The sequence below is a fragment of the Narcine bancroftii genome, chromosome 11 (genome assembly GCF_036971445.1).
Source record: "Narcine bancroftii isolate sNarBan1 chromosome 11, sNarBan1.hap1, whole genome shotgun sequence".
In the NCBI taxonomy this organism is placed as follows: domain Eukaryota; kingdom Metazoa; phylum Chordata; class Chondrichthyes; order Torpediniformes; family Narcinidae; genus Narcine; species Narcine bancroftii.
The window spans coordinates 82,658,522-82,685,218 of NC_091479.1; the positions used below are offsets into that span (position 1 = coordinate 82,658,522).

The window sequence follows — 26,697 nt, forward strand, 5'->3', positions numbered from 1 at the left end:
TCCTGGTTTGGAAATTCTACTTCCAAGTTATGCAGAAGGAAACAAACGTGGATGGATCCATCACAGGCTCCGACCTTCCATCCATTGAACACATCTCTGTGAGATGCTGCCTCAAGAAGGCAACCAACATCGAAAAGAGCCTCCATCACCTTGGTCACAACCTCTTCTCATAATTATATCGGGCAGAGGTATAGAAGCTGAAGACCAACACCTCTATATTCAAGAAGAGTTTCTTTCCAACAGCTCTCGGGCTCTTGAAGCCAGTAGGTTTTTGTCACACTAACCAGGAACCACAAAAGGAATGTCTGCACTATTCTATAGCACTTTGTTTCTGCACTAGGATAACATTATCTGTCTACTTTTTGTATTTATTGTCTCTTTTTAATTCAATTCAGTAGACTATTGTAATTTCTTTTGAGTTGTTTTTTTTTAAATCAAGGACCTGTAAACTTGTAGCCAGTACTGGCCTTGGAAACTGAAGGTGAAGCACCTAAAATTGCAATAAATTTTCCTGCTCAATAATTAGAATAATTTCAGCATTAACATTTTTCTCAATTGATACATCATTTGTAAAATCTCAATAATATAATTGGCTTGGCTGAGTAAAACTCTGTGTACAAATCCACCATTCATCAATCTGCCCAAACCATTGACTTCCAGTACCCCAACCACCCATCTACCAGAATCACAAATCGAACCTCATTCCCAATCTCCAGACTCCCAGGACCCATCATCAATTCTTTACCTCCATTTTGTAGGCACAGACACCTTCTCCAGACACTGATTTAGGAGCCCGGGCCTCTACATACTATCCAAGTTTCCAATAAAACCCTCAATGAACTCTCCCCATTCTGGACTGCCTGATATTTTCCTTTTATTCATTCCTCAGGGGTCAGCACAGACTGGATAAATATGCTCATTTAGTACCAACACCTTGGCTCTTAGTAAACAAAGACTAAAGTGTGGGCTCAAGGGAGGGGGTTAGTGTCAGCACATCATGTAACCAGATAAATGTGCTACTGCAAGGATTAATGAATTTCTGGACTCTATGGACTCAGTTATAAAAATGTGGTTAAGTGTTTGGTGTCAACATCAGTTTATGATGCATTTTTAATATTTTTTCTCTCATATGTTGGCTCACAATTTTCCACATTAAATCTCCTCTGGCAAATTCATTCTTCTACCCAATCTTCCAGAGATTACTTGCAGTCCTGCTCACAGCTAAATGTGTTCCTTTTAATGGTGCCAAATTATAAACTACATGTGCATTTTATGCTTCATTGCCAAGAAAATAGAGGAGTCCATTTTGTACATGTTTCAATGCACTAGCAACCATTTCCTTTTGAAAGTCCATTCAAGCAATTCCAAGCACTCTTCAGGTCAACGCTGTTAACATTTACCAGACACAGTCATGGAGCTAATGATCAAGTGCACACACCTGCCATTTTGGCATAAATTCAAGCTGAGGTATGCAACCTACCATTTTTGTTGAGTGCCTGAAGTTCAATCAAGAACACATCAAGCCACTTGGATGTTTTGTTCATAATTTAAAGGGACATTCTGTTAACAATGGGACACTCATTTGGCCAACTTTAGATCTTACTGTTAACAATGGGACACTCATTTGGCCAACTTTAGATCTTACTGTTAACAATGGGACACTCATTTGGCCAACTTTAGATCTTACTGTTAACAATGGGACACTCATTTGGCCAACTTTAGATCTTACTGTTAACAATGGGACACTCATTTGGCCAACTTTAGATCTTACTGTTAACAATGGGACACTCATTTGGCCAACTTTAGATCTTACTGTTAACAATGGGACACTCATTTGGCCAACTTTAGATCTTACTGTTAACAATGGGACACTCATTTGGCCAACTTTAGATCTTACTGCAGGCTATTTAAGCACCTTCCAAAGTCTTCATTGTGCTACAATTGACAGTGAATGCTCATTCCTGCATTTAGATGCCGAGGAACTCATTTCATTGGGACTTCACTTGTTTCTAAGACATTGCTGCAATAAAGGCTGGCTACGTTGGGCAAGTGGGGGACTTTGAACCAAGAGAGACAGAATCCCCATCTCAGAAGAGCTGACCACCAGAGGTTATTCAGAGATGCCACAACCATCCTGTGTGGAAGAATAATTTTTTACGAATGTTTAATAAAGGGTTTAGTAGGTAAGGCTTTCAGTTACTGATACTTGTGGAAGCGTGGCTTTCATAACATCTGTGGCGTAGTAAGATAACTAAGTTAACAAGTATGTCAATAAGCCTTGAATTCGGGACACTAACTTTCCCAGAACATTTGTAGATATTACAAGGTAACATGTAATGGTAAACACAAAATGCAGGTGTGTGAGAGTCTCATGTACAGTGAACACTCTGATACTTTGAAAGTTGAGCTCAGAGTAGAGAACGAGTCACTGAACTCTTTCTTGAATCCCCTCACTCTCATTAGTGTACAAAAGGTTAATAAAGAATCTGTTGTATGTTTACTTGGTTCTGTGTTGTTTTCTGCTGTCTGTTTACTTACAGCACAGACTGACTTTAACACCTGAACTTTAATGTGTTAAACAACAGATTAGAATCAGAGGTCATAGAATTGTACAGCACAGAACAAGCCCTTTGACCCAATTCATCCATGTGGACTAAGGTACCTACTTGAGAGCTAGTCCCAATTTCCTGCATTTGGCTCTTATGACCAAATCATTCCTATCCATGTACCTGCCTTTTAAAGGTTGTAGTAGTATTAATCTCCACTGCTTCTTGCACCTCATTCTACATATCACTGCTCTTTGTGAAAAACCTGCCACTCAGGTCCCCTCTAAATTTTTCCCTAAATCATTGACTCTTAAATTATACATCAGCTTTTATGTGGCACCTTCTGGAATATGCTTTGTTCAGCCTGGTCAAAGTCCTTGTGGCTCATGCAAGAGGAGAGGACTGGCTGTCTAATGTTTCACCTGGAATAAGAGAAACATGAAAGGAAGAGGTTATCATCTGGAGAACCCTGACACTGGAGTAGCTGATTAAAAAATAATCAGTTGTGGATGTCCTGGAACAACAAATCTCTCTCTGAAAGGAACCTTCCTGAGCGGTAACCATTTACCTTTCAAGCACCAAAGCCTGGTGAACTTTATAAATGTTAAATTCTGTGCACAGTATAAGAATTGCCTGCAACCAGTGAACTTGGAGGAATGAGAAGTGAGATTGGACTGTGAAACAAAGAACTTTTCTGAACTTACACACACATTACATACATGTGCACTTAGAAGGGGGTTGTTAGGTTAAGTAAGTCAATAGTGATAAGTTAAAGTTTGATTCTATTTTCATGTTTAAAGATAATTAAAAGCAACTTTTGTTTAAGTAACCATTTGTCTTGGTGAATATCTACTGCTGCTGGGTTTTGGGGTCCACTGGGCTCGTAACAAAGCAAACTATCAATACATTTTTGCATATTTGCAAAAATGTAGAAAATTATGTAGAATCCTTTTCTGCTCAATGGACATTTTGAATCTGACAGTTATTTCAATTCTTTAAACAAGCAATTAAACCAATACTAACCTGCTCTCAACTTGTATACAATTTAAAAAAAATTGATCTAGGGATCGAAATTATAATCAAATAAGATACAGAAATTAGTTAGGTATTGCAATGTATGAGTTATGTCAAAACCACAAATATTTAGCTTTCATGAACTGATAACCACTTGCCAAATCTATAATAAAAATTGCATTTTTTTTTCTTAAATTAACGAGCAAAACCAGAGGAACATTTTAAAAATTGGAAGTGATTTTGAAATGACTGAAGATTTAGTGGACATTTTCTCAGTTTTATCTTCTATAATAATCCTACCTTTTGTTTTGCAGAATGCTGGATCAGTTCTATGATTTGTACTTTGTCTTGTTGGAGTCTTCTTTTCATGAGCTTTGAACAGTTAATATTCACAGCATTCAAGATATGTGAGGCATTGTACTCAACAAAAGAACGACTGTCAATAACTAGCACTTTTTCTAGGCCATTTTCCAGCAGCCCTACCAGCTTCTCAGCAGTTACCATCCGAGTCCTGGAGTTTTCATCATCCATGATGGCACCGTACTGCCCCCAAAATGTGGGCCAGTTGAATTTAAAGAATCAGCCACATCATTACAGTAGAAACTTACTGTCATGTAGATCGTAACTGATGTAGAAAATAGAAGTCCATTTCAATGGACTAAAAGTTGTAAATCTATTTACTGTCAATGGTCTGTTACTGGACAGCAGTCTCACTGTGGGTTGCCGGAGAACACGAATCGCCTCGAGGGTGCAAACAATAACTTAAGCTTACATCATTTTTCACTTGTATCTGCAACCCAATATTCCAACTGTAAAACCTGAAAACAACACAGAAAGAATCTTTTAGAAAGAGGAGCAATCTGAAAATGAACTGTTTATCGCGACACTACCACAAAGAGAGGAACAAGTGCTAATATATATAGAATTGTCTTATTCAATCTAATATTTGTTAAAGTTAATAAACACAATGCAATGCTCCCCATATTGAAAACTTCTGCAATCGCAGGCTGAAAAGGAACTGTAAATTTTACAGGACATTACAATTAAAACTTTCAATATTAGTGGCCTAGATCTTGAAATACAGAAGAATGAGGTGGGACTATTGTAGTTAACTAACATAACATTTTCATACCTCGATGAAGAGCTCAGGCCTGAAACGTCAGTTATGTATCTTTTGCTATATAGACTACACTGTTTAACCTACGGAGTTTCATCAGCTTTGTGTTTTTACTTCAATCACTGTGTCTGCAGACTTTCATGTTTTACTCCTAACATTACAGGAGACTGACACCAATTTCACAATTGTCACAAATGCAGTTAGATATAAAAATTAAGAATTTGCTAAGAGTTTCATTGTGCAATGATGGCACGCATCAATAGTCCCAATGCCATTACCACTACAAAACTTCAGTCAAATCCAAAAATCTCTAACTTCCTGTGAATAATTAAGCACACCCTCATTGACAGGCTAAGCTATTTTCAGCCTTTTCCAGAGTCAGGCAAATCTGAACAGTACTTCACCAGAATGGATGTGGATTTGCACTTGGAGTTTTCCTCTTTCCATTCACTATAAATGATCCCAAAAATGCTACCTCTGAAGGCTGCCCCTGCAACAACAAATTCTGCAATTCCTTCCCAAACTTCACCCCTCTTTCCTCCCACGGCTCTTAAAATTTACATCTTGACTAGGTTTTTGGTCATTTATCATTATATCTCCTTATGACTTCCTGAAATAACAGGTAGGATATTATTTAAATATTCTTTAATTCCATTAAAGGACTATATAAATGTAGGCTGTTGTTGATATCCAAGGCTCAGCACTTCACCTAGTACATAAATTATTTGTAAACTTGTGAAATTTGCAAGACATCAGATCCTGATGGTGTACCTGGCAGGTACTGAAAATCTGTGACAACCAACTCGCTGGAGTGTTCACAGACATTTTCAGTCTCTCACTGCTATAGTTGGTTTCTACCTACTTCAAAAGGGCATCAATCATACCAGTGCCAAGAAGAGCAGAGTAAGTTCCTCATTGACTATTGCCCAGTAGCACTCACATCTGCTCTGATTCCATGCTTTCAGAGGTTGGTCAATGGCCAGAATTAACATACGCAAGACCTCGACCCACTGCAATTCTGGTGTAGGCTTCATGGTCAAGAGCTTCATTGCCTCCAAACTCGAAAACCTTCCGACAGGCCTCTCGGACCGAATCATGTCCATGCGACTCCCACTTCAAAACAATTCACCTACTGCCACAATTGTTCCATAGCACATGCAATCTCATTGGCTCTCCACTTAGCCCTGGATCATCTAGACAATAGCAACACTTCTAAAAGGTTGTTTTACCATCAACTATAACTCTGCTTTCAAGACCATCATCTTCTCAGTACTGGTCAGCAAGCTTCAAAACCTGGGAATCTGCACCTCCTTCTGCAACTGGATCCTTGACTTCCTCATCAGAAAATCACGTCAGTACAAATTGAAAACCACTTCTCCTCCTCACGGATAATCAACCCAGGGGCACCTCAAGAATGCATGCTTAACCCACTGCTCTACTCTATCTACACACATGACTGTCTAGACTCAAATGTCATCTACAAATTTGCCGATGACACCAGATTCAGCAAGATCACAAATGGCAATGAATGAGTGAGATAAATCAGCTGGTTGAGTGATGTCAAACAACTTTGCAGTCAAGATCAGCAAAACTAAGGAACTGATTGTGGATTTCCAGAGTGGGGCCTTCATGTTAATGCAATCATGAAGGCGGCTTGCCATCAGCTATACTTTGTTAGAAACTTGAGGAGATTTGCTATGTCACCAATCTTGCAAATTTCTCAAGGTGTACCATGGAGAGCATTCTGACTGGTTGCATCACTGACTGGCATGGAGGTGCCAATGCACAGGACAGGAAAAGGTGTGAACTCAGCCATGGCCATCGTGGGCATTAGTCTTCATTCCATTAAGGACAAGTACAACATGCGATGTCTCAAGCAAGCAGCCTCTATCATCGAGGACCCTCACCATCCAGGCCACTTCCTCTTCTCACTGCTACCATCAGGAAGGAGGTACAGGAACCTGAAGATGAAGACCCAACATTACAAAAACAGCTTCTTCCCCTCCACCATCAGATTTCTGAATGGACAATGAACTACTCTCTCTCTTTTGCACTATTTTTTTAAAAACATATAATTTATAACAATTTTCCATCTGCAATGCTGCCGCAAAACAATGAATTTCGTGACACAAGTTTGTGGTAATAAATTCTGATTTGGAAAGCTATCAATAATGGTGATTATATTTTGGTCACCTGACTTACAAATTAATAATCACCTATGTAGTACATAGTGTGGTAATGTAATTATAACAAGAAAAGCAAACGTTCATACTGGCATGACTCAATCAAAAAAGGATCTCACAGCACTGGAGCAACTCAAGAAAGGCAGAATGAATGAACTATTAAGGGATGCATGTCCATGTGAACACAAACCCAAATTAAAGCTAACATCTGCAGTCTGTTATGGCATACGCCATGCTCAATCTCTAAGGGCTCAAATCTGCAGGCTTCAAAGTCAAAAAGATATTTCACTCCCAAAAATGAGAATAAACTTTAAAATTGTAATTATTGATCCATTTTAATTTTGGTTAAGTTTCTCCAAAGCACAAGGATTCCAGGCACATTCATGATGAGAAATTTATTTTGCTCTAATTTGTGACTGTTTACCAACTTCTTCCCCAAAAGATCTCACAGTAAACTGGTCTAACAGAATTATTTTAATCAATTCCATTTCCAAGATCACTGCCTCATTCTAAACCCCTGTGTCTGGAAATTCAATTGGACAAATTTTGTTCTTTTTCAACATTTTGCAATGACAATTCTATTTTTACTTCAAACTGGGAGGCCTGTAAGTTAAAAAGAAAACATTCAATTACATTCTTGAAACCCTATTTCATAGACAATTTGTTATACAGCACAGAAACTGGCCCTTCAGCCCAAGTCATCCATGCCAACCCATGCCAGATCCATTGGCCTGCATTTGGCCCACATCCCTCTACACCTTTCCCACCTATCCATCCAAATGTCTCAAGCACATTGTACCAGCATCTTGCATTCCCTCTGGCAGTTCATTCCATTTAGTTACCATCCTCTATGCCAGAAATATCCCTCAGACCTTTTAAGTCTTCCCCCTGCATCTTTAACCTATACCCTCTCATTTTAGACTCCTCTATATTTAAAAAAAAAGGTCATCCTTCAGCATCATTCACTCCAGTGAAAACAGTTTCAGCCTTTCCAATCTCTCCTAAGAATTCGAGCACTGCAGTCCCAGCAACAGCCTTGTGAATCATTACTACACCACCCTGGCTTAATCACATTCTTCCTCCTGTGGTGTGGCAACCAGAATTGAATGCAATATTCCAAGTGCAGTCTGACCAACATCCAAAACAGCTGTAATATGATGTCCCAACTCCTGTACTCACTTTCAAACATAATCACTTTTTACAGAGTCCAGAGGACCCCAAAAACCAGCAGCAATGGAAATGCTCCACAACACAGGGTTATTTAAACAAAAGTAGTTTTTAATTATAATTGAACAAAAAAAACAGAATTAAACTTTAACTTATTACTTAACCTACCGAACCTACTTTATCCCCCCCCCAATACTAAGCGCAGGTGTGTGTAATGTATATTTAAGATTAGAAAAGTTCTTTGGATCACAGTCCAATCTCACTGATTGCAGGCAATTCTTGTACTGTGCATAGAAGTTAGCATTAACAAAGTTCACCAGGCTTTGGTGTTTAACAGGTAAATGGTTACCACTCAGGAGTGTTCTTTCTGGTTTTCAGAGAGAGATTCCTTTTCCAGGATATTCTCAGCTGATTCCTTCTCAATCAGTCTTGCTGACAAAACTTGCCCCCTACAGGGTTCTCCAGGTGATCCTCTTTCTTTCAGGTTGCTAGTCTTCTCATTCGACCAGGCAGCCTTCCAAAGTTTGCCAGCTTGTCCCTCTGGAACGGATTTCTGTGACTCCTCTCTCTGAGAGCAAAACTGTTCTCCCTCTGCCTGCAAAGATCACATGCTCTCCCAGGCCAGCTGTATTCTGCAACTTCATTGCTCTTTCTGCAAAAAGCACTCTGCAAAAGTCCTGCAAAGATTCTGTGTTTTAAAATGTGTGTGTACATATGCTCTAGCAATTCCTCCCAAACCACCTCAAAACACTGGCACACACTTAACTACTAACTTCCCCAACAAATGGCACACATAGTCCTCATCATGAACTATATGATCCAATTAACCACTCCTCCATAGCAGTTCTCTGTCGATGTATAATAAAAACCAGTTAAATGTTTTAAGTTTACCCTCCTTAAGTTTATCTTTTTTTTTCCCTCAAGCATTGGTAATTTGTTTCCTGACTCATACTTTTCTGCTTGGGATTATAAATTTTAAAACACAAAAGCTCATTAAACTCAAGATCTTTAACAGGCAAGATCATTAGAATGAACATGCTTAATCATTTTTTTTTTAAAAATCAAGATTTATTTTTCAAATTTTTTTTTAAATATAAAAAGAGCATTGGGACGCAAAACCAAGATACATTTTCTCAAATACAAAATTTTAAAATAGAGCACTTTCTCTTATTTTCAACTCCCGTCTCCATTTTCAGTCATTTTATTGAACATAGATATCAAACACGTTGTAAACTCTAAAAAAAATTATTCATTAGTCAATTTAAAAAAAGCTGTCACCCCAATTTTTGAAATGTTTTTATCAAATTACATTAAATTTTGCCAAGGGTGAAAGTTCAAAACTATATCTTTTATGGAAAAAAAACAGCCAGCCAATCTCCAGTTAAACTGAACTAACTTCTACTTTGCTTAATTGACTCAAACAATAAAACAATAACGTTATTTATTCTTGAAAACAAAGATCATGGTTGTTTCAATTTATCACAATTGCTAGTAACCAAAAGAGTATTAAGAGGGTATAGTTTTGACAAAGCCCCTTTCACGCTGGCACTTGAACCCAGTAATTAAGCGCCAATTTACTGGTTCACCTGCCAGTATGTACATTCCCAAACCAGTAGAGAGGTTGGGGGCCAAATCAACCTGCAAATTAACCACGTAAGAAGGTAGTATCATTGCCGATCCATTTTGAACCAACATACTGGATTACCCAATGTGAATGTGACCCCCCAGCATGCCAGGTCCAATTAGTGACGTCTTGATGATATTCTTGCACGCAGGAACACGAAGGAAACTAAAGATATTCTTCCAATCCTGATCAATGTATTATGAACTTTTATTTAAACAAAATTATTCATGCTTAATTATATAATTAAGCATTATGTACAGCACAGTATGAGCTCTTCAGCCCATGATGTTGCGCCAACCTACATAAACCTACTCCAGTATCAGAAAATTGTAGCGGGAATAAAACAGACAATAAGAGTGTGGGAAAATACATGCACAATTTAATGAAACAACTGAATTAAAGGAAGCTTCAAAAGTTCTGTTTTAGCTTGCACCAAGAATGCCCCCAACTAATTCAATCATCTTTAAAATTTGTTATTTTCTTCAATAATTTTATCTGCTCTGTGTATGTGTATTTCATTTCTGCTGCAACTTTCCCACACTTGCTATAAATTCTGTGTGTAAGCAAGTTTTAATGGTGGGGGGGGGGTAGGGAGGTCTAATTTCAGTGCTTGCCATAGATGCTATTTTCCCTAGATATGCCACTGAGGAAATGTACAGAAATTCACACACACACAGCAGGAAAGGAACTAACCAACTTTTCTTTTAAAAACCCCCATGTCCCAGTGTGGCTTGGCATAATGAAAGGGCTGTATGCATGGAGCATTCCTGGCAGGGTTTCTCTGCCGCATGGAATTCTGGGAGGGCAGGTCCGCCATCGCTCGATGCATCACTCGCTGGAGTATAGGCACCCCTTTGCTCTGTGCTGAAGTGAAAAGGTGCTCAGAACTGGTTTTCCTTGGTCCAGTGTGAATGGCCCTACCGGTATTTCAAAAAATGTGTTGACCCACATATTTAGTGGGTTGCCAATGTGAAAAGGGCTAATATAATACACCAAAAAAGTCATGATGTTGCTAAAACAGAAATACGGTATTTATATTATCATACAAGTTCTTTTTATGGACAATAAACAAAGGCTTGAAAGGTTTCCCAACAACTTTGTGGATAAATGCACAACTTCATACTGATAAATTATCCTCCACAGCGCTGGTAGTGGTGCAAGAGTTGGGTTCAGTTAGCCTTGCCCTCCTGGAAAGGATAAACAATGTTCAAACCATGCAAAATGGCCTTCCAGTTAAGCAATAGGCCTTTGCCAACATCTATGCACAAGTTCACTAATAAGATGCAATTTAGCAATGCAGATTCAACTCAACTTCAAGAAGTAAAACACAAAAGTCTGCTGACACTGTGGTTGAAGTATAAACACAATGGTTCAGGGGCCTGCCTACGTTTCATCATACCTTGATGAAGGGCTCATGCCCAAAAGGTTGGTTATGTACCTTCATCTTTGCTACATAAAGTACACTATTTGACCAGCTGAGTGTCTCCAGCATTGTGTATTCAACTCAACTGCAAGGCCATTTTAGTTCAAATGTAAACTGGTTTTCACAATCTCAACTAATTTATAGGGAGTGGTTCTTTAAAGAATGAATTTGGTTGGTATTCATAATAACAACATCCAGAATGAATAAATATGATTTTTTTTTTAAATGTCAAGAGTATTGACAATAATGAACTATAGTTTGAGATCATTTTCAGAAGATGAACTTCCAATGCTCTTGCGTAGTTTCAAGAACATGCATTTGCAAAATTGACAATATAACATTTTGGAAGCAGGAAATGGGAAACCTAACAGAAACTGGAGAAAAGTTTATTTCTTTTGGACATCTTCAATTTGAACCTGCATAACTCAAATTTGAATACAATTGAAGAGAATGGAGGGCCTTTCCATAGACCTTTAAGAAATGTCACTCTTAATATTCCTACTGTCAAAAACATCTATTAAACAATGCTGTCATAAAGCAACTTCTCATTCTTTTTAATGTCTTAATGTTTTAACTATATTAACAACTTCTCATGTGGTCTCTTATCAAATGTTCATTTCCTCAGGCTTTTGAACTTCCAGGAATTCAGCCAGCTCTGAAGTAGATTCAGATGATTTCTGTAAGCTACATTTCACGTATTTTTTTTAAAAACAACTTCATCGTGAGTAACAATTCTTTTGTATACGTCAATATATCGTTTTTTGGTTTGAATTTGTTACAAATGCAGCTCAACAGTTCAGCCACTCTTTTTCACAATTTTGTTACCATTCCACCATGACCAAAACAAAATTAATCCATTAAACCAACCACATTCTTATATACCAAAATATTGAAGTGGATACTGCTAGCTTATCAAATTACTCACACAATGAAAGGGATGTAACCATTAGCAAAAGAGTTTCCACTAATCATGCCATGAATATTGGTTTATTCCATTTACGTAGACAAGGCATCAACATTTCAAAACATTAAATATACTGTAATGATTCACTGAAACCAGAGTTAGAGTCTCAGAACATTTGTGATACAAGTTAAATTAGCAATGAATTAGGTTAGTTTTTCATCAGGAAATGATAAGGGCCAAGCCCAAAGCATAATATTTCTTGGATCTCACTTTGGTCCCATCTCACATCAATAATGCGAATCATTAAATCATCGAAACAGATAGGTTTGCTCTCTAAATGAAATAAACATTAATGTATTCAAAAATAGCTAGACTCAGTAGAGGCTACGTGTTCGCATGTATTCGATTTCAACTACTATCGCTGCAGAAATGCACTGGAGCAGTTTTTTTTAGTCCAAATAGAAGCAATTAAGTCAGCAAAATTTAATTTTGAGCAATTCAGAGGTCGGTTATTTATTTAAGTTTTATTTTAATAAATTGTTGTAGTTTAGTGTTGATGCCTACGAATTACTCCCTTCAAAATATTTAAAAGAATCCAGATGGAATGCTACGTTAAAACAATGCAGCATGCGTGACACATGGCCAATTATGGAAATACCCTTTCAGTCACTCTATTCATTTGCACTTTAAAATCATAGCACTGGTGTTCCAAATGTTCTTGTTTTGGCCAAGTTGCTGCCATTCCAATGATCAAACACCTGTAACAAAATAATTAGTTACAGACCAAACAGGCTGCTCCAGCTTGATGGATAGGGCAGCAAATGCCACAGACTTTACTCTCAGCGAAATCTCTGTGGATCCAAGCAACCTTGATTTTCTGGAGTTTATGGGGACCTCAGATGCAACCACAGATATTGCAAACATCTCCACACAGCATCAGCTAAAATTTTCATCAAAGAGTAGCCAAAAAATCTAAAGAGTCTCATTGCACAAGAGACACTTGGGACTAGAAGGCTGCAGCCAAGTCAAACAGAAATGGAGGCTGCTCCAAAGCCTGTCAGGGGGCATAGCAGCACAGCAGTTTTGGCCAAAAGGACACATGATCATCATGTACGAGTCCACTTCCACGCTCTAATATATTGCCACCCAGAGCCACGAGGATGAACTCAACTTCTCAGGTTCCACAAAATTCCCTGCCTTTCTAACTGCCATCCCATTAATGGCATGGTCTCGTGTGTTTTCCTGGTGTCTCCATGCAGGACCTGGTGAAGTTGGTTGGAGAAGTAAAGCTTCTGCGGGCAGCTCAAGCCTGTTCCATTGCTGCCTCATGTCACCCAGGAGCAGACTCTTACTTCGAAGAGAAAATGCAGGTTCTGAGCTGAGAGCACCAGTGCTCGAGGGATTCTTCAGAGCAAGCATGAGTCTGCGAAATGTACCCAGTGTTCTCACTCAAATAGATGGGCAGAAATATCTTCACCTGCCTTAAGGTTTGGTATTTTCCCCAGAAATGCTAGCTTTCATACATCTTTGCAAGGCAACCTCAAACTGCTCATTGGCCTGATGAGATATCAAAGTTTGAAGACCTTTTAATGGGAAGAGATAGTTTGTGGATGTTCAATACAACCTGATGTTTAGTACATGGACGTGGCCTTCCAGCACTCTAACTGCAGTGATAGTGCGTTGTAGGTCGCACAAAAAAGATGTGAATCATTCGCTTTGGCACAAATTTCCTTTCCTTTAAATATCTGAAATGTAAATGATAAATTTGCTTAAAAAGTGGAGGAAAATATTGCTGCAGGTCTCACTGTGCAAAGTTAAGTAATTGATGAACATCTTCCACAGAGGATAGCTCACAAAAACAGTGCAAAAAATGTGTTCGTCATCTTAATAAAACTGCAGATGAGCTGCATTATTATTTTGAACCAAAAACTTTCAACTCAGTTTTTAAATTTCACTGCTGAGGAAAAAAATTAGGAATCCTGCCAAACCACAGTCCTCTTCCCATCTTTTCTCAACTCTTTGGAAAATGCTTTTACTATATTCATTCACATTACACTATGTGGCAAAGATAATAATAGACATTGTTATTTCACAGACATTTTAATCTTGCTGCATTATTTTCAAAGTCCCTGTTTGCTACCATGTTTTAAATCCTCATCATACTAGCAACGTCCAATTATTGATTATACAAATAGAAGGTGCCATTAAAGAATGCACATCTAATCCTAATGATGGTATCCAAAGGCAACGTAAACAATATTACCAATGATGAAGTTTCAGTTTAGTTTGGATACCTCAATCGGAGAAATTGTTAACAAGATCTTAAATCAGCAAGAGAAAAACTTTGATTACATTTAGTTATCTCTTAATAGATGGGGAATACTGCTGTCTGTAATAGATATTTTAAACATTGAATATGCAAGGATGCAGCTGACAGATTACGAAACACACTGAAGATTTTTGTGTCTTATGTTTACATACAAACATATGATTTAGGAGGACATTAAGGTCACGGCCTCCTGAACCTGCTCCACCATTTAATAAGATTGTGGCGGATCTGACTGTAATCTAGCTTCCATATTCTGATTTATCCAGGATAATGGTCATCACTGTCTCACAGCAATTAGCACCACTGCCTCTTGGCTCCAAGGTCACAGGTTCAATCATAACCTTGGAGTTTCCATGCTATCCCCGTGGCCCCATGGGTTTCTCCCAGGTCTTCTGGTTTCATCTTACATCCAAAAACAACCTGCTTACTAAATTAATTGATAAATGTAAACTGCCCCAGTATAGGTGCGAGGCAGGAGATCCAATGGAAGTTGATGGGCATGTTAAGAAAACAGATTGCCATGTAATAATTGGGGCATTCTAATCGTTGGGATTTCTCAGTGAGCTCCCATGGACTTATTGGGGCTGATTTTAAATATTCAAAGATCCTGCTTCCTCTCTCTTTTGAAGGGCAAAGGCTCATGAACTCTCAGAAAAAGATGACCTAATCTGGGTCTTAAATGAATAAACATTTTCAAACAGCAACCCCTCCCAACCTACATTCTATATCATCTCAAAGAAAATATTCTCTCCACATCCACTCTTGATTTCCTGAATTCCATGGGATAAAGGCGAGCCTGTCCAACATTCCTCACAAGACAAAATGTCATTTTCTGTACAAGTTTTAAAAAACCTCCTTGTACTGTTTCTGAGTTTTGGGCGGCATGGCTAGCGCAACACTGTCACGGCACCAGTGAGCAGGGTTCTAATCCGCTGCTGTCCGTAAGGAGTTTGTACATTCTCCTCGTGCCCACGTGGGTTTCCTCTGGGCACTCCAGTTTCCTCCCACCGTTCAAAACATACCAGGATTGTAGGTTCATTGGGTGCAATTGGGAGCATGGTATTGTTATCATGCTGTATGTCTAAGTTTAAATGTAATATACAGTACCAGCATCCTTAAATAAGGGGACTAATAATGTCTACTTTCATATTCAATTCTCTCACGACAAAGTACCACATTCTGTTAGCTCTCCTAATTAGTTGCTGTACCTGCTTACCAGCAGATTGCAAATCAATCATATGGATACCTAGATCCCTCTGAATTACCACATTTACCAATATCTTACTATTTTGAAAGCATATTTTTATTTTCTCTGCTAAAATGTACCATTTCAAATGATCCTACATTGTGCTCCATTTGCCAGGTCATTTGCCATTGACTTAACCGCTGTAGCTTCCTTCTATCCTCTTTTACAGCTTACTTTCCTACCTACCTTTGCATGATTTGCAAAATTCAGCAAACATACCTGTAGTGCCTTCATCCAGGTCATTCACATAGAGTGAAAAGATTGAAGCCCTGGCATTGAGCTTTCAGTACAGCAGCTCTGAAATGTCTAAAAGTTAAATGAAGCTGGGTGGCACTCAACAATGTATTGGCTTAATATAAAACTCTAAATTTTTTCAGTGAAGACCAGATATTAGTTGCAAAATATTGCTAATTGTGAAAGAAAACAGATGCCCAAAAGTTTGTTTGGTAAAACAGTTAAATCAGTGTTTGTGATTTTTGAGGGCTGCGAGAGAAAATGCTGATAATTTTTTGCTTTGGACCCACTGTGGGGTGAGGTAATTACTGATTCATCAGCCGCGGTTGGGCATCTCTTCTAGACAGCAGCAGTCTCCAGCGCCACCGACATCGTATACTGACAGTAACTTCATGTTGTGGGTGCTGCAGGCTTTTCCTGCTCAGACTCCTCAGGTGCTATCTTCCTTCTGTTGCTTATCTGCTGCCAAAGGCCCTACTCCCCTTTAGTAGCCAACTTATCCAGCAGTGGACCATGACAAAGCAGGTGACCCCTTTTTATGATGCAGAAAGGGTTTCCCAACCAGTGAAGATTGTAGAACTTTGTCTTTAACATACCGATAGAATTTGTCACATGCTGTGGTAGGAGTCTCTTTGTACATCGACTCTGCTGGAGAATCTGGAATAAGGGTAAATCCAGAAGCAAATAACTCTGCATCAATTCATTCATGGGGATTGTCCCTTTACAAATTGCTAGAATGAAAGTCATTCTCAGGGAAGGTGGCATTGACCATCATTCAGCTTTTCTTGTGCTCCAGCCACTAGTTGGACATTAAGCTGCAATAAAAGGCTTTTCTGTTCATTACGAGCTCAAGCTACGATAGGTTCTCTGAAAATTACGACTTTAAACTGATGTCTTTGAAAATTTGGAAAGCCACTAAGTTTTCCAAACGACCTTATCAAACCATCTGCACTATGCTCTTGGTGACAAAAAAATCATAATTCCTTTGCGATTCCCATGTACCTGAAATTTCTTTAATGCAGCAGTAGACAGTGGACCACAAGCACAGCAAAGGTCTGCACTGGTGGTTTGGCAGAATACCAAGTTATTGGCTCTGTTAATCTGTGGGGGGAAAAAAAACACCATGCATGCTCAAAGAAATGACAGACGATCAATGCTTTTTTAAAAAATTGCGTCAGAAATTTACATTTGATGAAAACCCTCTCTGGACTCAGTTCTACAACATGAATGTTTGCGCACTTTTGATCGTTGTTCTCGACTCCAATGCAAATGTTGTGAGCTCAATGGCAGAAGTAATTGGGAGAACGGCGATCAAGACGTTTCTTTTTCGAGTTGCAAGTGGCACTTTCATAAATTAATGTCACAAACAAAACCGTCCTGCTAAAATGACCAAGCAGAGGAAGAACAAAATACATTATTTGTGTACTTTCCTACTAACCTCACCACAGATCTTGAGAACAGAGCACAGATTAAAGAGCATGCTGCACAAGAGATTCCTAGTATTGTTGGCTGCAGACAGGCAAGAGGGAAAAGAGATTAGCTTGGGCTTGTTAAAGGATAACCAAAGTAGTCATGTCCTGGAAATGTCAAGGATTCTAGAGTATACTCTGAGAATAAGTATCAAGTGGAGACTATTTGAGTTCTGCAAATAATAAGGCAATCATCAAATGAAGATGAGCACAGAAAAGAAAAACCATGGTCCTCTTCATCATAATTTGATTCCCACAAACCTTGGTGTAAAGGACCACATCTGTTCACTGTTTATGAAGGACCTAAATGACAGAATAGAAAGTCACATGCCTGAAGATGGATGTGATCCAAAATACCTATGGCTCTTGTACTCCTTAGTAATAGAGGTGGTGGGTTGGGTGGAGCACAGAGCAGCCAAATCAAATTTGCATAGCACATTTTATAGATGACAATGCTGCTATTGTGCTCTGGTGGGGAGGGAATTCATGTTTTGAGATGAGTCATCTCCATAAGGACTGTGCAGTAGTCACTTTGACCAATATTATGATGGACAGATACACATGCCTCAGGCAATAGGCGAGGGCAAGGTTAAGGAGGTTTATTCTTCATCTTAGTTATGGGCACAGTGCAGCCTTTAGGGTGGTTCAACACTCAAGTTAGACAACCAGTGTCTCCTGCGTTTCTTACAACTGGACATAATTTATCCCTCTCCACTTGTACTACTTGATCAACTGAGTATTTCCAATATTCTCTTTCCAGCATTCAAATTTCCACTAGTTGCTGTGTTCTTTACCTAACAGTTACCATCTTAGCATGTTTTTGCTGTTTGTTTTCCCTCTACTGCTCTCATTCATTTTCCCGTATTTCCACAGCAATATTTAACAAACATTTATTTCCTTCTCTTAAACAACTAATGTAATTTTGTAATCTGGATATCATTGTTCTCCAACCTATCACAGACATTCCCCCTGTTCTCTTCACTCTTCCTTTTCTCTATAATCGATAGACATTTATTTTCTCCCTTTTCCCGTTTCAATGAAAGGTCATTACCCTGAAAGATTCCATTTGTTTCCCTTTTCATTAAGGCTGCCTGACCATTTGAGTATCCACAACCTTTATAGATTTAATTTTATATATTCAGCATCTACATTTATTTTAGCTTTTCTGTTCAGATTCATGTAGAGACAAAAGCTGGTAAAACAACCAACCAACCAAATTTTCTTATAAAACTGGGAAAGCATTTAACTCACTTTAAGAATCAAAGATTAAATTTACCCATATTGTATTTGTATCAGAATATTATTCACATTTTTTAAAAAAACTTACTGACATTGAAAAACCTGCAGGATTTACCAATTCACCAGTACATAATTGCAGCTCAATTTTAAAGTTAAATATTTTCCCATTTTTAGAAGAAAAACTAAGCAGGTGAGGTAACATACATCACAGACTCAAAACATTAACTGCTTCTCTTTCCACTGATGCTGCCTGCCAAGTTTTTCCAGCACTTTGTTTTATTGACGTCTCAAAAACAAACCTATATAGAACATCACAGCACAGAAACTGGCCCTTTTAGTCTGTGCTAAACCATTTTTTTGCCAAGCCCCACTGACCTACACCCAGTCCATCGTCATCCATACCTCTCCTATTCATGTACCTGTCCAAATTTTCTTAAATGTTAAAATTGAACCTGCATCCACTTCAACTTGTTCCACACTCCCACCACTTCCTCCTCATGATCCCCATAAACTTTTCATTCTTAACCCATGACCTCTGGTTTGTATCTCACCTACCCTCAGTGTAAAAAGCCTATATATATATATTTACTCTGTCTATCCCCCTCATAATTTTAAATACCTCTATCAAATCTTCTCTCATTCTTCTACCCTCCAGGGAATAAAGTCCTAACCTGTTTATCCTTTCCCTGTAACTCTGTTCCTGAAGTCCAGACAACATCCTAGTAAATTTTCTCTGAACCAGCGTTGTCTCCGCTCCATCCTCAACATCCATTGGAGCGCTTTCATCCCTAACGTCGAAGTACTCGAGATGGCAGAGGTCGACAGCATCAAGTCCACGCTGCTGAAGATCCAGCTGCGCTGGGTGGGTCACGTCTCCAGAATGGAGGACCATCGCCTACCCAAGATCGTGTTATATGGCGAGCTCTCCACTGGCCACCGTGACAGAGGTGCACCAAAGAAAAGGTACAAGGACTGCCTAAAGAAATCTCTTGGTGCCTGCCACATTGACCACCGCCAGTGGGCTGATAACGCCTCAAACCGTGCATCTTGGCGCCTCACAGTTTGGCGGGCAGCAACCTCCTTTGAAGAAGACCGCAGAGCCCACCTCACTGACAAAAGGCAAAGGAGGAAAAACCCAACACCCAACCCCAACCAACCAATTTTCCCTTGCAACCGCTGCAATCGTGTCTGCCTGTCCCGCATCGGACTTGTCAGCCACAAACGAGCCTGCAGCTGACGTGGACTTTTTTACCCCCTCCATAAATCTTCGTCCGCGTGGGTTGGGGTTGGGTGTTGGGTTTTTCCTCCTTTGCCTTTTGTCAGTGAGGTGGGCTCTGCGGTCTTCTTCAAAGGAGGTTGCTGCCCGCCAAACTGTGAGGCGCCAAGATGCACGGTTTGAGGCGTTATCAGCCCACTGGCGGTGGTCAATGTGGCAGGCACCAAGAGATTTCTTTAGGCAGTCCTTGTACCTTTTCTTTGGTGCACCTCTGTCACGGTGGCCAGTGGAGAGCTCGCCATATAACACGATCTTGGGAAGGCGATGGTCCTCCATTCTGGAGACGTGACCTACCCAGCGAAGTTTGATCTTCAGCAGCGTGGATTTGATGCTGTCGGCCTCTGCCATCTTGAGTACTTCGATGTTAGGGATGAAGTCGCTCCAATGAATGTTGAGGATGGAGCGGAGACAACGCTGGTGGAAGCGTTCTAGGAGCCGTAGGTGATGCCGGTAGAGGACCCATGATTCGGAGCTGAACAGGAGTGTGGGTATGACAACGGCTCTGTATACGCTTATCTTTGTGAGGTTTTTCAGTTGGTTGTTTTTCCAGACTCTTTTGTGTAGTCTTCCAAAGGCGCTATTTGCCTTGGCGAGTCTGTTGTCTATCTCATTTACCAATAACCAAGCAAGCACAAACATTTCTTATCAAGGAAAATGTTTTCTAAAATTTGACCTGACAATATAAATTTGATTGCAGTACAATATAAAATTTGATTGCAGTACAATATAAAATTTGATTGCTGTAATTACATTTAATATGATGACGACATCAAAGGCCTTTGGAAGTTTTTGGTTTACATTTCATAAAACACATTTTGAGCTCTCTGGATTGGAAACGACTCAAATTTCAGAGATACATCAAATGTGGACGATTAGATGGTTCAGCTGCCAAAAGGTTTCTCTTGCAAACCATTAAGGGACAACAGAATTAAACATTTCTATGAATGAGCAACACAAGCTTATGATTTTTAATGAAATGTTCTATTTATATGCATTGAAGGGATGATTTTTGAAATGTACTTCATGTTTATGTATACTGTAAAAAGCATGAAAGGTGTTTTAATAGTCTAGGGTTTTTTTAAATTTAACTGTTCAATTGACCTTCTCAGTAGAACAGTTTGGAAAGAAAAATTATCTTGTAAAGTTCGATAAACTATTGTCCATAATTAAATTAATTTAAAGAATCTCAACAGTCAACAGGCTTCTCTTAATATTTGTGTTTTTAAAAAAAAAACATTTGAATCTGTTCCAAAGTATATTTGAATATGCTCATATGAAAATTCATGGTGTATCTTATTGTCATGGGTAGTAATTAAATACACACAACCACTGGAAAAGAGCAACAAGTCTTGCAAGCACAATATCAAATCGACTGAATATTCTTTTCACTCCACTGGTTTAACATCAATAAGTAGAAATGGAGCTCCACTTTTGACCTGACCAACCTTTCCTGCTGCTCACTCAGGCTGAACACAGAAAGTGCTACTTAGGCATTCAGTTAGATTTGACCTAAACTATACTTGAAAACCCACAATTTCTTACTTGCAAAACCAACTTGCCTCCCCTCCTTTAAAATGCAGACCTCTACAATTCTTCCGCAGGTAGAACACTCGCCTATGCTTTCATAACTTTCTCAAATGATTAATTTACAAATTTACCCACACAACCTTCCAAAATATCAGATAATCTATAATAATGTCATGACCAACAAAGGAAAAAAAAGAAATAATTGAATTTACTGAATATTACTGTATTCCTACCTTAGGTCCTTTCATGTTCATTAAATACTTCTGAAATAAAGTTACTGGTGTTATCCTGGGAAATGCAGTAGCTATTTTTCCAAATAATTAACAAAGGATATATACTGGCCAGGAAAACAATTAATTCTCAAATTTGCAGGTCTTGAATACTTTGCCAGTGGGAGCCCTCACAGACAAGTCTGAATTTGCCAGCAATATCCTCAATACTGAGCTCCAAGTGTGTAGCAGGCCTTGCGTTGCCTGAGACCTATGGCATAGGTGCTCTGTGATTAGTAAGGGATTACTTAAAGTAGTATGTGAGTGGATAAAAAAAGGTGGAGAACCACTGGCCCTAATGCCATCACATGAGTGGGCCAGAACAGTCACCACTCAAAAAGCAGCTGAACAACATTTTAATAGACAGTTAAACCACATCTCCAATTGAGCAGACTCCTAAATTTGCCAAACTGAATATTAATTAATTCAGTACAATTCAAAAACATTTTTTAAATTATGTAAAATTACAATAAATTTTTTTTTAATATGAATACTTAAATAACAATTAAATAAATACAAAAAAACTAAAGTGTTTCCTTGACAACTTGCAAGATGTTCATTCCATTCAAATGTGTGTTGTTCCTAGGCAAGTCCAACAGGCACATGTACTGGGCAGTTGCACCATCATAGTGAATGCAACTCCTTGTGGAGTTCAGCAATGGTGCCAGAATGGGGGCTGGGGGGGGGGGGGGGGGTTCAATTGCACATATATGCATAGAATACATAAACTGTTGACAGTTATACTGTACAGCAAGTATCAGCAGTTCTACATGAGCTACCAAGCATTTGCCATTGAATTTTGTGGAACAGTATTAATAGCTCCAAGAATCAATTGGAAGATGCCCTTTTCAAATCCCCTGTCCCTCTAACAATTAATTTTTTGCTTCATATTTTTTTTGCCCTAGTGTGAAAGAACATCTTTCAAAATAACCATGTTTCACACCATCATCCATATGACTACTTTGTGGGATTCTTTGTCATTTGTAAAAGATTTTATAAATCTCCTTTAATATGCTTTCAATAACCCCAAACACTGCTCAACATTCCCTCCTATCACTTTGAGAAATGTATTGATGGTGAATTCATTTATAAAATATGTTATCTGCATAGATCCAAAATGCACCTCATGTCCACAAAATGACTTGTTAAATGATATTCAGAAATAAATGTTAATCTTTTAAGGCTATAAATCAACTGAAGTTGCCTTTAATAGTATGCAAAATGTATAGACCATAACAGCATTGCAACTTCAAAGAAGATACAGCACTGAAAATTTGATTAGATTACAATTGCTTTTATACAACTGTTTCATCAATGCACATTTCACTTCCTATTTAATGCTTGAATCTATAGCATTAAACCTAAACTACTTTGTATCATATCAAATGTTTAATTATGCTCCAAAAGATCTTTGTACATCGTCACTCTTTTATTACTTGCATTTAAGTTTAGTACATATAAAATTAGATCTTGGTAAACATTAATGAGCACATGCTCAGAGCAGGCAGCTTATGAAGGTTGTGCAGGTCACCACAGCTTCACGACTGAACTGATTAATACAAAGCTTTTAATAGTCACACATTAACAGAAGATTCATCCATTTTATTATTTAACCATCAAATCCCAAATTAATACCCTGAAGTTTAAGAAGGCAATATGAAAGATGAAAAACACAATAGTTCAATGCATTTCAATATTTAAAAATGCTCCATCTAAAAAAATGCAAGATTTTCTTTTTTTTAAAAAATAATTTCATACCATCTTATGGGCCCGTACAACAAAATGAAAGTTAAAATAACAAAACTATTTTAAAATAAGTCATGAATAACAGAAGTTTATTTGCATTATGTTATCAGTTATAGCTGTTATCAAATTGTTTTACCTGTACTTTCACCTGTTTGGTTTTATAAAACACTATCAGACTCTGACTTTACAGTTGATCAACAGCCTTTCCCTTCTCCTGTTCTTTATACTGTAATTGTAAGATCAGTGCTATTGTCCAATATGATACCAATCCTCAACCTGGTTTCTATGATTTTGTATTACTGAGTATACCATAGTTGGCAGGCAATATTTTGGAAATGCTGTTAAACTGAGAACAGTTTTTACTTTTGCAGGTGGATACAAAATATCCCACCACACTAGCTCAAAAAGCCACACACCTTGCATTGATCAATATTTATCCTTCAACCAACATCACCAAAACAGATTACAAGACCAAAAGATATAGGAGCACAAACAGGCCACTTGGCCCCTCGAGTCTGCTCCACCATTCCATCCTGAGCTGATCCATTCTCCCATGCAGTCCCACTCCCCTGCCTTGTCCCTGTAACATGTGATGACCTGACAAATCAGATAGTTATCAATGTCTGCCTTAAATACAACAAATGACTTGGCCACCACAGCCACACATGGTGGCAAATTTAAGAGGTGCACCACTCTCTGGCTAAAGAAGAAATTCCTCCACATCTCTGTTTTAAATGGGTGCCCTTCAATCCTCAAGTTGTGCCCTCTCATCCTAGACTGCCCTACCATGGGAAACAACTTTGCGATATATAGGCTGATCAGACCCTTCAATATTCCAGGACTCCCCTCGTTATTCTGAACTCTGAAGAGTACAAACCACGAGCTGTCAAACATTCCTCACATGCTAATCCTGGAATTCCAGGAATCATTCTTGTGAATCTTCTCTGTACCCTCTCCAATACCAGGCCATCTTTTCTTAAGATAAGAAACCTAAAACTGTACCCTTTACTCCAAGTGAGGCCTCACCTGTGCCTTGTAAAGCTTCAATATTACATCCCTGTTCTTGTATCCCATTCCTCTAGATACGAGTACAAACATTGTATTGCTTTCTTTACCCCCGATTCAACCTAGCGATTAACTTTTAGGGTATTTTGCATGAGGATTCCCAAGTCCCTTTACACCTCCCAATTCTGAATTATCTCCCCATCCAAATAATAGTCTGCCCTTTCTTCCTTCTAACAAAAGGCATGCCAATCCACTTTCCAGCATTGTTATTCATTGTCCACTTCACTGCCCGTTCTCCCAATCTATCCAACTCTCTCTCTGTACCCTCACCATTTCCTCCTCACTACTTGCCCCTCCACCAATCTTTGTATAATCTGTAAACATGGCCACAATGCTATTTATTCCACAATCCAAATCATTAATGTACAACATTTAAAAAAGTGGCCTCAAACATAGACTCATGTGGAACACCACTGGTAACCGGTAGCCATCCAGGATAGGATCTCTTTATTCCTGCCAATGTTCTACCCATGCTTGTATCTTTCCAGTGATTCCATAGGGTCTCATTTTGTGAAGCAACATCATGTGCAGCTCCTTGCCAAAGGCCTTATGGAAGTACAAACATACACCATCCACTGCATCTCCTTTGTCTCGCCTGCTTGTGGTTTCCTCAAAAAAAAATTGCAGTAGGTTTGTCAGGCAAGATATTCTCTTCAGAAAACCATGCTGACTTTGGCCTATCTTGTGATGCACCTCCAGGTTCTCTGTAACCTCATCCTTGTCATTAGATTCCAACAACTTCTCAACCACCGATGATAGGCTAACAGGTCTATAATTTCTTTTCTGCTGCTTTTCTCTCTCTCTTTTTAAATAGCAAATTTCCAGTCCCCCGGAACCATGCCAGAATCTATTGATTCTTGGAAGATCATTATCAATGCCTCCACAATCTCTATAGCGACTTCTTTAAGAAATCAAGGGTGCATTCCATCTGGTCCGTAAGACTTATCTACCCTTAGACCATTCAGCTTCCCAAGTACTTGGTGATCGTGAATACTCACCTCTCTTCCCTGTCACCCTTGAAAGTCCAGTACATTTCTAATAGTCTGAATACGCCTGGGATTGTCTGATCTCAGAAACTAAGCAGGCAAAGGACTGGTCTATACTTGGAGGGGAGACTGCCTAGCAACCCCAGGTGCTCCAGGTTTCTGTGAGGGGTGTTAGACAAAGTGATGATTCTCTGTCTGCCTGACAGTAGACAAAAGTTAAAGATTTCATGTATGTTACATTCTAAATGTAGTAATAAATTACAATAATGAAACTTTTACCTTTACGTCTTCCACAGTGAAGATTGATGCAAAATATCAGTTCCTCTGCCATCTCCTTCACTCCCATTATAATTTCTCCAGCATCATTTCCTATTGGTCCTATATCTGGTCTTGTCTCTTTTTTACTCTTAATATACAGTACTTAGAAAAGCTTTTAGTATCCTTTTTTATATTTATTACTTTCAAAGTTCATCTTTTCCTTCCTAATGATCCAGTAGTGTTCATTAAATTTCATAAAATCACTCTAGCAACATCAAAATTCCACTTTTAAACAGCTCATGGACATGAAGTGCTGTTAAAAATCCACACCAACCCAAAAGTCACCGAGTCTTCAGGCTTTTTAGATATAATGCATACACCTATTTATTATAAGTATCTTGACAACTTATAAATTTCAGATGGCAAATAGAATGGAATCAGGTACATGCAGCCAAATACCTTTTTTTTTCATTTGGCTCCAATCTCCCTTATTTTTAATGTGTTCAACCCACAATTCAGTCCTTAAATCTTTCATCTATTTCCTCCATGTTTGAAGTAAGTTTCTAGTTTCTCATTCTTTCGTTTTGTATTTCTTCTTGTCATATCTCTGAAATACCTCGACATTGTGCACTCAATATGGAAACATGTTGTTTTTGCTATTGTAAACTAAAAACAAACTGTAGTTATAAGTAATTAAGTTGTTATTTTGCTTACAATTTCAGATGAACAAAAAGGTATTCAGTTTCTATTAAAGATGAGAAGATCCCAGTAAATTTTACACTGAATCCTTTTCCATTCACTTCCATCAATTTTTAAAAGATTTTTTTGCTATGGCAAAATCAAATGCAGCCTCTGTCCAAACTTGAATTGCGTTCCTGAAATCTGATCCGACGAATAGGTTAGTTAGAGGATTATCACACAGCATAAACGCAGTTAATACAATGTATATGTAATTCTTAAGTTTTCAATGACAAATTGCTCTAGATAGAACAAATCATAATACTGTACTAAATAGAGGCAAATCCAACAGGGCTCCAGACAAGTTTATTTGTACTGTATGCAGTATTTTTTTTAC

General features: G+C 38.5%; 1 protein-coding gene across 7 annotated transcripts in view; it reads right to left on the minus strand.

The window, feature by feature from the left end:
• dusp16 (dual specificity phosphatase 16) overlaps nt 1-26,697 on the minus strand; it is a 65,770-nt gene that overhangs the window by 18,769 nt on the left and 20,304 nt on the right. For 4 of the 7 annotated variants that reach the window (XM_069903745.1, XM_069903743.1, XM_069903746.1 and 1 more), the window contains exon 2: nt 3,861-4,378. In XM_069903745.1, coding sequence (XP_069759846.1) covers nt 3,861-4,091 — 231 coding nt within the window. In that variant the 5' untranslated portion in view covers nt 4,092-4,378. Of the gene's footprint in view, nt 1-2,886; nt 2,969-3,860; nt 4,379-16,789; nt 16,858-26,336; nt 26,505-26,697 lie in introns of those variants that run through there. The other 3 variants (XM_069903742.1, XM_069903744.1, XM_069903748.1) reach the window with 3 other exon arrangements.